Here is a 12,335-nt window from a genome sequence, read left to right on the forward strand (position 1 = left end):
TAGATACAGCGGGAGAAAGACAAGTTCTTCTCTTAAATAAGCCATTACATATGGGAAGAATCCTAACCTTTTCAAAATCTTCGTAGATTCAATCATTCAGCGATGTGTTCCTAAGAGTGGGTACCCCCACATAATTGAGTTCTATCATACCTTAGAGTGTAGTGGTCACTTTAGTGGAAAGAAAATGGCAGCTAAAGTGCTTCAAAGTAGATTCTTTTGGCCTACACTTTATAGGGATGCTCTGGAGTTTCGTAGTGCATGTTTGAGGTGTCAGCAGATCGAGAATATCTACTGGCACGACATTATACCTTTAAACCCCATTCTAGTGGTCAAACTCTTCGATGTGTGGGGGATCAACTTTATAGGTCCATTCCTTAATTCTAATGGGTACGAGTATATACATATGGCGGTGGACTATGTTTTGAAGTGGGTAGAGGCGGTCGCAACTAGGACCAATGAACATCAAGTGCTTGTTAAATTTCTTAAAGGTATCTTTAGTCATTTCACTTGCCCCCAAGCTATTATTAGCGATGAGGGAACTCATTTCCTCAATCGTCATTTTGCTGCACTCCTTTGCAAATATTCCATTACTCACAAGGTAGCCACTTCGTACTATCCGCAAACTAGTGGACAAGTTGAGGTATCGAACCATGAAATCAACAGCATCCTTGAGAAAACTGTGAGGATTGGTGATGCTTCATGGGCACATAGAACGGCCCACAAGACCCCTATTTGTATGTCCCTATATTGATTGGTATATGGTAAGGCCTGTCACTTCCCAATTGAGTTAGAGCATAGGGCCTATTGGGCGATTAATAAGTTCAACTTCGACATGGCCGTTGCCGATCCCATCACCACCTCCAACTCAATGAGTTGGAGGAGATCCGTAATGACTCTTATGAAAATGCCAATATCTATAAAGATAGGACCAAGTCTTTTCATGACAAACACATTATTTTGAAAACCTTCAAGCCTAACAAAAAAGTATGGCTTTTCAATTCGAGGCTGAAATTGTTCCCTAGTAAGTTGCAGTCTAGATGGCTTGATCCATATACTGTGACTCATGTGTTCCCGCATGGTACGATTGAAATTGAAGATCTGGAGACCAACACCCTTTCCAAGGTGAATGGTCAGTGTCTTAAGCCTTGTATGGAAGGGGTTAGTGAATGACTCATGGAGGAAATTTCTGTTGGTGACTCGGTGAGTCCAATATGAGAATTTCTTGCGTTTGACTAAAGACAGTAAATTTAGTGCTTTTGGGAAGCAAACCAAGTTTTCTTCTTATTCTTTGTTTGTTTTTGAAAGTTTCTCTGTGTTGTACATTGGTTTAGGAGGATGCTATCTCTATTCCATGGTTTTACACATCTAGAGTAGGGATCCAGTCGAAAGATATACTGGGGTGGAGATGTCCCCAGTGAACCTAGTATAGTGACAAGGGCAAACCTTGAGGCCTATGATCGGGGTTCAAATACTCCGGTACCCCAAAATATGTGTCCCTGATCAACTGAGATAGGCACCATGTTCTTATGGCACAATTTCACCCCGAGCTTCGGTACAGGCTAGGACTATGTATGGATTATGGGCCTTTTTCGATGCTCCGCAGCACTAGCTCTTATGCCCACTTGGTCCACTTTAGGTTGTACATTGTAGGGTGTATTAAAGTCTACAATAATTAGATTAAGTTTTAGCATTAGTTACTCAATTAACCTAAGTACGACTAGGAGTTCCCTCTGGTGCGACTAGGTCTACCCCTATGGCCCCTACATAGAGAAATTTGGCATTCTTCACAAAATAGGTCGATTGTGGCTCGACCATCAATCCTTCAAAGTGCAACTAGGGCAACTTTGGGATTGGCCTTTAGCCCCAAATCCTAGGCCATCTTGACCAAGGTGTGACTAGATGCCCTCTTGCGCACTGCTTGGACGACCATTCTGTCCCCTTGAAGCCTCAAATTCAAAAATTTCACAGAATGGGTCGACCCACGCGTGACCGTGCCTTCTTCAGGAGCGACTTGGTTGAAAGTTTAGGTTCCCTTTGGCCTCAATTTCCAACATATGATAGTTCTAGTCAACCAAAGCACGACCATCACAGCAGCTTGGTCACCTCTTTGTGTTCCATTTAGCATTGATTTAGCCAATCGACAAAATAAGTTGACCATCGCACGACCATCAAGCCTATCGGGTGTGAGCAGGTCAACAACCTATTTTCCACATTAAGTTGGGGGTCGACCAAGGGGTCAACCAGCCCTAATCTAGCGCGACCTAGTCGAAGGTGTTAGAGTCGATTTAAAAATCCTATTAACCCATGAAACCCTAAACCCTCATTTCCTACTCTACTTTTGTTTGGCTCCAGCACCTCTCCCACGTGTGGAGACCATCTTCAGCCATCCTCCTCCATTCCTAACCATGATTTCCCCCCTGCATGATGAGTTGCTCTCTCAGTGCGACCTCATCCCTTCATCTCTTCCCTGTGTGACCTCGTCTTTTCTTCTAGGGGGTAAGATTTCCTTTCTTTGACTCTTTCTCATTCCTTAGGGTTTTGGCAAGTTACATTTCATTCTGAGAGTTTTTCTGGGGTGGGGAATTTAGGGTTTCATCAAGCCATGTGGCATTGGTGGTTGGGTGATATGTGTCTTAAGGTTCTACCACCATACTAGAAGTCTGCTTCACATTGATGCTATTGAATATGGGGTTCCTTGGTTTAATTGTGATGTCTATCATGATATCATATCGACACACTACCTATTTGCTTAAGTGTTAGGGTAATTTCCATGGAGTGGTCAATGCGTCTGATACTAATAGACTAAGTCATTTGTCACATTGCCATATCACATTGTTACTATGTGAAGTTGCTACATTTGAATTCCCATTAGGCTCATCATAATTTAATTATACGAGCAAAGGGACATATTCATCCTACCTTGTATATTCTAATCTTAGGTTGTGCATCTTTGTTGTTGTTTTTGTCTTTGCAGAGCTCTGTTACCATAACATGCCACACTGATGCTTGGGCTCCTTCTAAGTAGCCCTAGTCCTCTGGTGCAGCCGCCAAGAGGAAAAAGGTTGATAAACAACCATTGGATGAGTCTGCCTCCAATTTAGATAGGGCTCCACAAATAAAGGGCAAGAAAAGGGGTCGCACAACTCAGAATGAGTAGGAGAAGAAGGGAAAAGGAAAAAGGGCTTAGCATATGACCCTTGGCGATTATGACTTCAAACCAATGTACACTGACAAGCTTGAGGAAACTTGGGTCCATCCTAGGAAGAAATATTGCATTGATGTGCTATAGAAGAGGAAATATGACCACTACATGACCCTACTGACTAATTTCTGTTATTTGTAGTTAGTTCGGGATTTTTACAAGAATGTGCGGCATAATCCCTCCACTAGCGTCTAGACTATTGAGATGCAAGGGATCTATTTTGAGCTGATTGATGAAGTCTTTGATACAGTAAGATTGCATGACTTGATTGATGACATCCCATGCTAGCCTCTTAACTCCATGATGTGCATCATATCATCTCCCAGATGTTTCATAGCATGTACTCTGATAGTGTTGGTTTTCAGAAGGGAACATGCATGGCCTAGATTCGGGTGCCATAATATTTGGTGTCGTTGGACTTGATTCTATAGCACATTATTTGCACTTTTGGGCATCATTCAGAGAGATAGGGGGTCCATCTCCAGGTATGATACGTGGTTCATCGACATATGGCCTATAATATCCCCAAATTGATATTGGAGGATATGCTTACCTTCTACAAGAAGAAGGTGAAGCATCCTAAGCTCAAGAAGCCACCTCCAAAGCTTATGTGAGGCCAGCCTGCTAGGGAACCCAAGTGCCCCCTTATCCCTTATGCGCAGCTTATTATGGCCATCTTGCAGACTAGGATAATCAATCTAGGCAACCTCAACGAGCGCATCTTGATTGGCAAGGTTGTAAATGAGAATACATGGAGTCGGAGTCTGAATTTAGTATCCACAGCGTGGCTGCATGTGAATAGGTGGGCCCCATTTGAGGAAGAAGAAACCAATAAAAAGGAATCAAAGAATACAATCCATACATGTTATAATTGCAAGAAAATTGAACACAAAACCAGATTGTCCACAGCTCATGAAGGATTCTAAAAAGAAAAAGAAAAAGGCAATGAAGGCCAGTACATGGGACAATCTAAGTTCTAGTAGTTTAGAGAGTGAATCAAGTAAACAAGAGTTTGAAAATGGTTGTCTCATGGCATGGGACGATGATTATGATGAACAAAGTTCCTCATCCAAATCTTTTAACGAATCATGCAGTGAATCTAAAAACGATGAATCCAATGGTGAGAGCATATCATCTTAGGAAGAACTACAAAGTGAATTATTCAAGGTTCATAAGATTCTAGTTAAAGTTACCAAATGGTATACGTCTTCGAAAAATAAGAATGAAGTTGTAATGAAAGAATCAGAATCTAAAAATTTTGCTGAAAGAGAAAAGGATTTAAAATTCAAGAGATTAGAAAGCAAGAATGAAAAAGTGATGAAAGAAATAGAAGATCTAAGATCCCAATCCTCTATGGAAAATGAGAAAGATTTATATATATATATATATATATATGTATATCTGAAATAGAAAATGAAATCATCAAAATGTCTCAAAATCAAGAAGAGGGTAAAAATACACCAGACCCAAAAATCTATGATCTTAAGAGAAAAATTGACAATCAAGCTAAAATCATCTACAACTTCACTGAAGGAAAAGAAAATCTTGATAAAATGATTGGTGCACAAAGAATGTTTTTGAATAAAGAAGGCATAGGATTCAGTGGAGTTGAGAAAACAAGGAAAAAGAACCTCTACATGGGGTACTTTGCAAAAGCCTCCAAAGACTCTACTAGCACCTCCTCAAATGCTTACATACATACCACATGTTTTCTATGTAAGGAGAAAGGACACATTTGTTAATTACAGTGTTATCCCAAGAGGGGGGATGAATTGGGTATTTTTTTTAAAAGATCCTTTAGGTTCTAATATTGTAAATGATAATTTCAAACTTGCAAGCTACCAATTACTATTTCAATCAATTTTATTAATCAACCCAATGCGTAATTTTAAGTCTCTTTATCAAGCACACAATGTTACCCAATTATTCAAACATACACCAATTGATGAACACATACACAATATGATTACACAGAATTTAAATAGAGATAAGGATAAGAGCAAACTCGATTTTATGAGGTTCAGCCTACCCCAGCCAACGTCCTCGCCTTGAGTAACCCAGTCATGGATTTCGCTAAATAATCCAATCCTTTAACTGGGGCGGAGCTTCCCTCACAATCCACTTCTTACAAGAGGCACAAGTTCCTGCTCACCCGGTTCACAACCCGAATCGTGATTACAATATAGAGTTAGAATTCTACACAAACTCAATATTGCTTCTCCACAAGCTAGTGAGTACAATAGAAATCCTAAAACATAATCATATGAAAAATACATGAAGCTTAGTATGTATGTAAAAATTTTACTTTTATAAGTCGAATGATATGCTTCAAAAATCTACCCTTCAAGCAATATCTCCCAAAAATTAGTTTTTTTTTTTTATAAATAAAAACGTTGGAGATCTTGGAGTTTGATTTCGAATCACTTTATGTAAGAATATCAAATAAGATCTTTAAAAAATAGACTTGAATATTATGTAGATCTAAGTTCTTGCTATCAAATAACTCGTAAGATTAAATCTTTGAGTAAACAATAAAAATTGATAGTTTTTCAAAGATTTGAACAATATTTCTCAAATACTTTTGGCACAAATAAAGTAGGTATCTTCAAATAAAAATATACTTTTGAATATTACAAGGTTTCAACACTTTAGAATACTATTCCCAAAAACTTTTCTCAGATAATGATCCTTCAAAAAATGTATATATAATAAATCAAGATCAACCACTCAAATAAAAATATTCAAGAATACGTTTGAAAAAAAAAACTTTGAGAATAAACCAACAAGAAGTTTGATCACCAAACCTCAATACCGAAGTTGTTTACGCAATATTCGCGGGAATGGCTTTTGAGAATCAACATAACCCAAGCTTAGATTTGATGTGAATGCTTTGAAATTGCAGGCAAGGGCTTAGCAATGTGTTCAATACTTTCCAGAGATTTGTATACGTTAAAGGCTCCCAATCATATGCAAAAAGTGAGGCACTAGGGTTCTTAGGTTAGTTTTATAAGTGTTCTCACCCCTATATTTAATCTTGGCTATTGGATCAATTTAAAAACAAAGCTTTTCATCTGTGTCCATGCTAAAACGTGAATTGATGCGCTGATCTTCGCCGATGAGCGCGTAAGTTCGTCGATGAGTGTATAACACTCGTTCGTCGACGAGGCCATGAGTTCATCGACGAGAGCACTGTTTGAACTTTTTAGGCTTTAGGTATTTTTTCATCGATGAGACAGCACTGATCGTCACCATGTAGCCTTCATACATTCATCGACGAGGCCTTTCAAATTTGCTTTGAAAAATTTATTCAACCTGGACTAATGTAAATGAATTTTTCATGAATGCATGAGTCCTAAGGTATATTTGAGCTTCAAAATATATCATATGACATGTAAATACATTTAATTCTAAATGTCCATTCCCATTGACGATCTCAAACTTGAAGCTTGCTTCTCCATCCTTTTATTCTTCTAGATCCATGGATTGAGCCAAGTGATATGCACTTTAGGTTCCTCATGGCTTCCACGTTAGGATCATCGTTCATGTATTCTAAATCATGATCCTATTGACAAACTCAATTGCACAGGTCAAATACCAAGTGATTTGTCATTATCAAAATAGGATTAGACTCATAGAGACAACAATCTCCCCCTTTTTGATGATGACAAATACACGAGCAAAAATGGGTTACGCCTAACAAGGCTTCCCCTAAGATAATGCATAATTTAGAATTCAGTAATATAAGTTACACACAATGAAGTTCATACACATTGTAGAATATGCAATATCTTTGCTAGTATATATGTATATACTATACTCTTCTAAAAAAAAATGCAATGCTTACTTCTCCCTCTTTTTGATAAAATAAAAATCATGATTTTTTTTTCCTTACAAACTTCTTCGAACCCTTTTTGACATCAACGAAAAGGTACATATATAGAAATGTTCTAACGGAAATATATCTCATCTTTGCAAAAAAATAAAATAAAAAATGCAACCTTTATATTTCAAAATTGTACTGTGAAATATATCTCCCTATGTTATTTAATTTACTTCTCCATCTTTCTAATGTATATCTATTTTGTTGTATTAAATGTCACTGTAAATAGACACAATATTTCAATTTTCATAGACATGGATAAGCAAATTAGTCCATTAAAGTCCAATAGTTTTTATTTGAGCATCAACATATGTCATGTATTCAAGAAAAATTTAACTTGCTATCACCTGCTTTGAGTCTAATACCAAATGTGAGAAAAAAAATTCGCCAATTGTGAAGTGTTTAACCAAGTATTAATGTTAATGGAAGTTGCTCCCCTTTAATTATGTAATCTAATGTAATTCGAAGCAACTTCTCAACTATGCATCAGACCTAATTTTCGTCTAATTTGGATAAACCTATCCTCCGCAAGTGGTTTCGTAAATATGTCTACCCATTGTTCATCTATGCATACAAACTCAAGTGTCATATCTCCTTTTTAAACATGATCATGAAGAAAATGATGTCTAATTTCTATATGTTTAGTTCGTGAATGTGATATAGGATTCTTTTAGATGTTTATTGCACTCGTATTATCGCATCTTACAGGAACTTTGTATACAAACTCAAGTCGTTGCTTCATGTATAGCGTTTGAGCACAACAACTTCTAGTCGCTGTGTATTCAGCCTCGACTGTGGATAGAGCAACTGAATTTTTCTTCTTTAAAAACCAAGATACTAACAAATGTCCTAGGAAATGACATATGTTGCTAGTACTTTTTCTATCTACTTTACTTTTGACAAAGTCAGCATCTGAATAACTAATAATCTCAAAGGATGTATACTTAGGATACCATGATCCAAGTTCCCAAATTCCTATCAGATATCTAAGTATTCGTTTGATAGCTAATAAATGTGACTCTTTAGGTGCAGCCTGAAATCTTGCACACAAGCATACACTAAAAATTATATCAGGCCTGCTGGCAGTCAAATATAGTAAGATACCAAGCATCCCATGATAGAGCTTAACATCTACTGGTATACCTTGTTCATCTCTGTCTAATTTCAAAGAAGAGCTCATAGGTGTTCCTAGTATTTTTCCATCTTCCATATTAAACCTTTTGACAAAGTCTCTAATGTACTTCGATTGATGTATTAAATTTCCATGTTTTCCTTTTTTGATTTGGAGTCCTAAAAAGAAATTTAGTTCACCCATCATGCTCATCTCAAATTCATCTTTTATAGTACTTGCAAACTCATTGCACAATTCTTAATTTGTTGCTCCAAAAATGATATCATCTACATATACTTGAATTAGGAGCATGTTATCATTCTTAGATTTTACGAATAGTGTTGTGGCTATCTTTCCTCTGATAAATCCATTATCTAGTAGAAAACCGCTTAGCCTTTCATACCAAGTTCTAGGAGCCTGCTTTAAACCATACAAGGCTTTAATTAGTCTATAAACATGTTTTGACTACTTATGGTTTTCAAAACCTGGGGCTTGTTCTACATATACCTCTTCACTTATGTAGCCATTTAAAATGCACTTTTGAAATCCATTTGATATAGTTTGAAATCCTTAAAAGCAGCATAAGCTAACAACATACGAATGGCTTCTATTCTAGCTACAGGTGCAAAGGTTTCCTCAAAGTCTATTCCTTCTTCCTGGTATATATCCTTAAGCTACTAGTCTTGCCTTATTTTTAACAATTATCCCATGTTCATCTTTCTTGTTCTTATATATCCATTTTTTTCCAATAACTGTCGTACCCTCAGGTCTAGGAACTAATGTCTATACTTTATTTCTCTCAAACTGATTTAACTCTTCTTGCATGGACATCACCCAAGATTCATCCTCAATTGCTTCACTCACATTCTTAAGTTCTTCTTGAAATAGAAAGGCACAATGACTAATCATATTTCTAAGTGAGGATCGTGTGGCTACTCCACTAGATGGTTCACCTATTATTTGATCAATGGGGTGATTCTTTATGTACTTCTATTCTTTAGGTAGTTCATTAACTTCATTTTCAAATTAATTATTTTCAGTAGATGGTTCCTTAATTTCATTTATCTTATCTGAATCATTTTCAATAGACTGTTTTTCAAATTCCTTCTCAATCTAAATTTCATCCTCATCAGTTTTTTGAGTAAATGGATTGGATTCATCGAATACAACGTGAATGGATTCTACAATTGTTAATGTTTGTTTATTATATACCCTGTAGGATTTACTATTTAAGGCATATCCTAGAAAAATACCTTCTTCTGATTTCACATCAAACTTTCCTAAGTGTTCATTGTCTCCAAGCACAGAACATTTACAGCCAAAGACATGAAAATACGAGATGTTTGGTCTATGACCATTCCATAGTTCATATGGAGTCTTATTTAGAGATGGTCTAATCAAAACTCTATTTAGAACATAGTAGGCGGTATCCACTGTCTCAGCCTAGAAGTACTTAGGCAACTTATGTTCATTAAGCATAGTTCTGGCCATTTCTTATATAGACCTATTCTTTCTTTCAACTACTTCATTCTTTTGAGGTGTTCTAGGAGCTGAAAAGTTATGGGATATACCTAATGAATTACAATATTCTTCCATATCTTGATTCTTAAATTCTCTACCCCTATCACTCCGGATATTTTTGATTGTATGTCCTTTTGCATTTTGAATTTTCTTGCATAGTTTAATGAATTGTTCATACCCTTCATCTTTGTGACCTAAAAATAGCACCCATGTATATCTAGAATAATCATCAACTATAAGGAATTTATATAATTTTCCTCCTAAACTTTGAATTGGGTTTGGACCAAATAAATCTAAATGTAACATTTGAAGTAGCTTAGTAGTAGAGATTACTTTCTTCTTCTTAAAACTAGATCTTGTTTGTTTTCCTAGTTGACAAGCATCACAAATTTTGTCTTTCACGAATTTTGTCTTAGGCAATCCCTTAACTAAGTCTTCCTTAACTAGTTTAGATATTAAGTCCATGTTTGCATGTCCTAGTCTCCTATGCCAAATCCAACTAATCTCATTCATAGAAGAAAAACAAGTTATGTGTTGTGAAGCAAGATTGTCAAAATTAGTGGTATATACATTCATGGCCCTCAGCAGTGAATAGAATTTTGTTATCAGTTTTATGTTCAACAAAGCACTTGTCATATTCAAAAGATACCTTATAACCTTTATGGCATAGTTGGCTTATACTTAATAAGTTATGTTTTAAACCATCAACTAGTAGAACATTATTTATAATAAGTGTTGAATCGTTACCAACTTCACCTACACTTGTGATCCTTCCTTTTGCATTGTCCCCAAAAGTGACAAATCCTCCATCCTTTAGTGTAATGGATGCGAATTTAGTTTTATCCCCAATCATATGATGTGAACATCCACTGTCCATTTACCATCTATCTTTTGAAGTGGACAGTCTCAAGCACATCTGCCAGATATAATTAGATAACTACTTTTGGTACCTAGATTTTCTTGGGTCCACCGGGGTTAGTGCTTGACTCTCCTTTAACTCTCCATACCTTTTTCATCTTAACCTCTCTGTTCTTCAAAGGACAATCAAATTTTATATGACCCATCCTTTTACATTTGAAGCATGCGGTATATTTATAAGAATCTTTTGATGGAACATAAGTCTTTGATTCTTTTACAAAATAAGATTCTTTTACAAAATAACCTATGTAAATATGTTTTTGTTTCAAATTTTCTTTCCCATTAAAACCAAGTCCTTCTTTATCTAGGGAATTTCTTTGAGCTCTAAGGAGTTTTTCAAAATTAGTTTGACCTTCCGTAAGTTTACAAATAGTCTTAGATTTATCTTTCAAATTCTTTTCTAACTCCTCAATTTTCAAATCCTTGTCTCTTATTAAGGATGCATGAGATTTATTTTGACTTTCTAGTGAATTTGAAAGTTCCTACAATCTTAACTTCAAAACATAATTTTCTTATTCATTTTATCAAACATTTTAAGTGTATATAAATATTCCTATTACAGTTCATCATGAAAGAGCATGTCATTTTTATTTTCTAAATCGCTAGAATAATAAGATGAAGCAGAACAAAAGGATTGTACCTCGTGGTCTTTGTGAGCCATTAGAAGATTTGCAATCTCGTCATCACTAGATTTAGATTCTAAACTACTGATATTGTGAGTATCCTAACCAACTTTTAGTGCCTTCTTCTTCTTCTTAGATGCTTTCTTAAACTGGGGGCAGTCTGCCTTGATATGCCCAACTTCTCTACAGTTATAGCACATAGGAAGATCTTCCTTTTGCTTCTTTATGCTTGTTTCTCCCTTTTCTATTTTTGAGCCCTTGAATTTTTTGGTTTATTTCTTGTTCTTTCTTATGAACTTTTCAAATTTCTTAGTGAGAAGAGTCATGTTATCATCTGATTCTAAATCACTTCCTTCACTGAAGCTATTAGATGATGCCTTAAGTGCTGTAACTTTCCTTACTTTATTTTACTCATTTTTCCTCTCATTTATCACTAGCTTATAAGTGATGAGCGATCTGATCAATTCATAAACTAACATCTCCTTTAGATTCCTTCCTTTAGCTATTGCAGTAGCCTTAGCTTCCCAAACTGACAATAGTCCCCTGAGTATTTTCCTGATCAACTCATATTATATGTTATCAGAACCCGAATGATAGTTTAGTTTAGTTACAGGAGCACGGTATGATAGTTATACAGATCAGATTATTATGTTCAGACTTGTGCTAACTGCCCCTGCAAGTAGAGGGCATAGGAGATGGATAGTCGATGTGGCTTTCTGTGTAGAGTTGTACACGTCCATTTGGTAGTCCGAACCAGGGTGTGGTGGACCCATCGTACTTATAGACATTTTTTACTCGGCAGTGGTCGGCCAGCCATTGTCGAGTCCCGCCTTCGGGCTACACAACCCGTCATGGGGGGTAATACATGACATTAGCTAGCTATAAATCCTACGTAAATTATAGTATTATCAGTTATATCAGAAATTTCATGAACAATATAATTTATTAGAAATTATGAAAATATATGTTATTCAGTTATGTTATGATGAATGTTTTCTAGTATATGAAATGTACTGTATATGAATTATAGCACTAAATATTCGTGTTGCCACACAGCTGTATTTAGTTTATTTTCCCTTA

At 36.1% G+C, this 12,335-nt stretch overlaps 1 protein-coding gene across 1 annotated transcript; it reads left to right on the forward strand.

Annotated features, from left to right (window-relative positions):
* The first annotated feature begins 403 nt into the window (after nt 1–403).
* LOC131143835 (uncharacterized) lies at nt 404–1,170 on the forward strand. Its single transcript, XM_058092205.1, has 2 exons — nt 404–734; nt 821–1,170. The coding sequence occupies exons 1-2, from the start codon at nt 404–406 to the stop codon at nt 1,168–1,170; spliced, it is 681 nt and encodes a 226-aa protein (XP_057948188.1).
* The last annotated feature ends 11,165 nt before the right edge of the window (nt 1,171–12,335 follow it).

Source organism: Malania oleifera, chromosome 12 (assembly GCF_029873635.1).
Source record: "Malania oleifera isolate guangnan ecotype guangnan chromosome 12, ASM2987363v1, whole genome shotgun sequence".
Classification (NCBI taxonomy): domain Eukaryota; kingdom Viridiplantae; phylum Streptophyta; class Magnoliopsida; order Santalales; family Ximeniaceae; genus Malania; species Malania oleifera.

What these genes read in the sequence shown, in the direction of transcription:
- LOC131143835 (XM_058092205.1), top strand. Translation starts at nt 404, where the DNA reads ATGGCGGTGGACTATGTTTTGAAGTGGGTAGAGGCGGTCGCAACTAGG. An exon ending in GGCCCACAAGACCCCTATTT is followed by an intron (nt 735 to 820) that starts GTATGTCCCTAT and finishes GCGATTAATAAG; the next exon opens with TTCAACTTCGACATGGCCGT.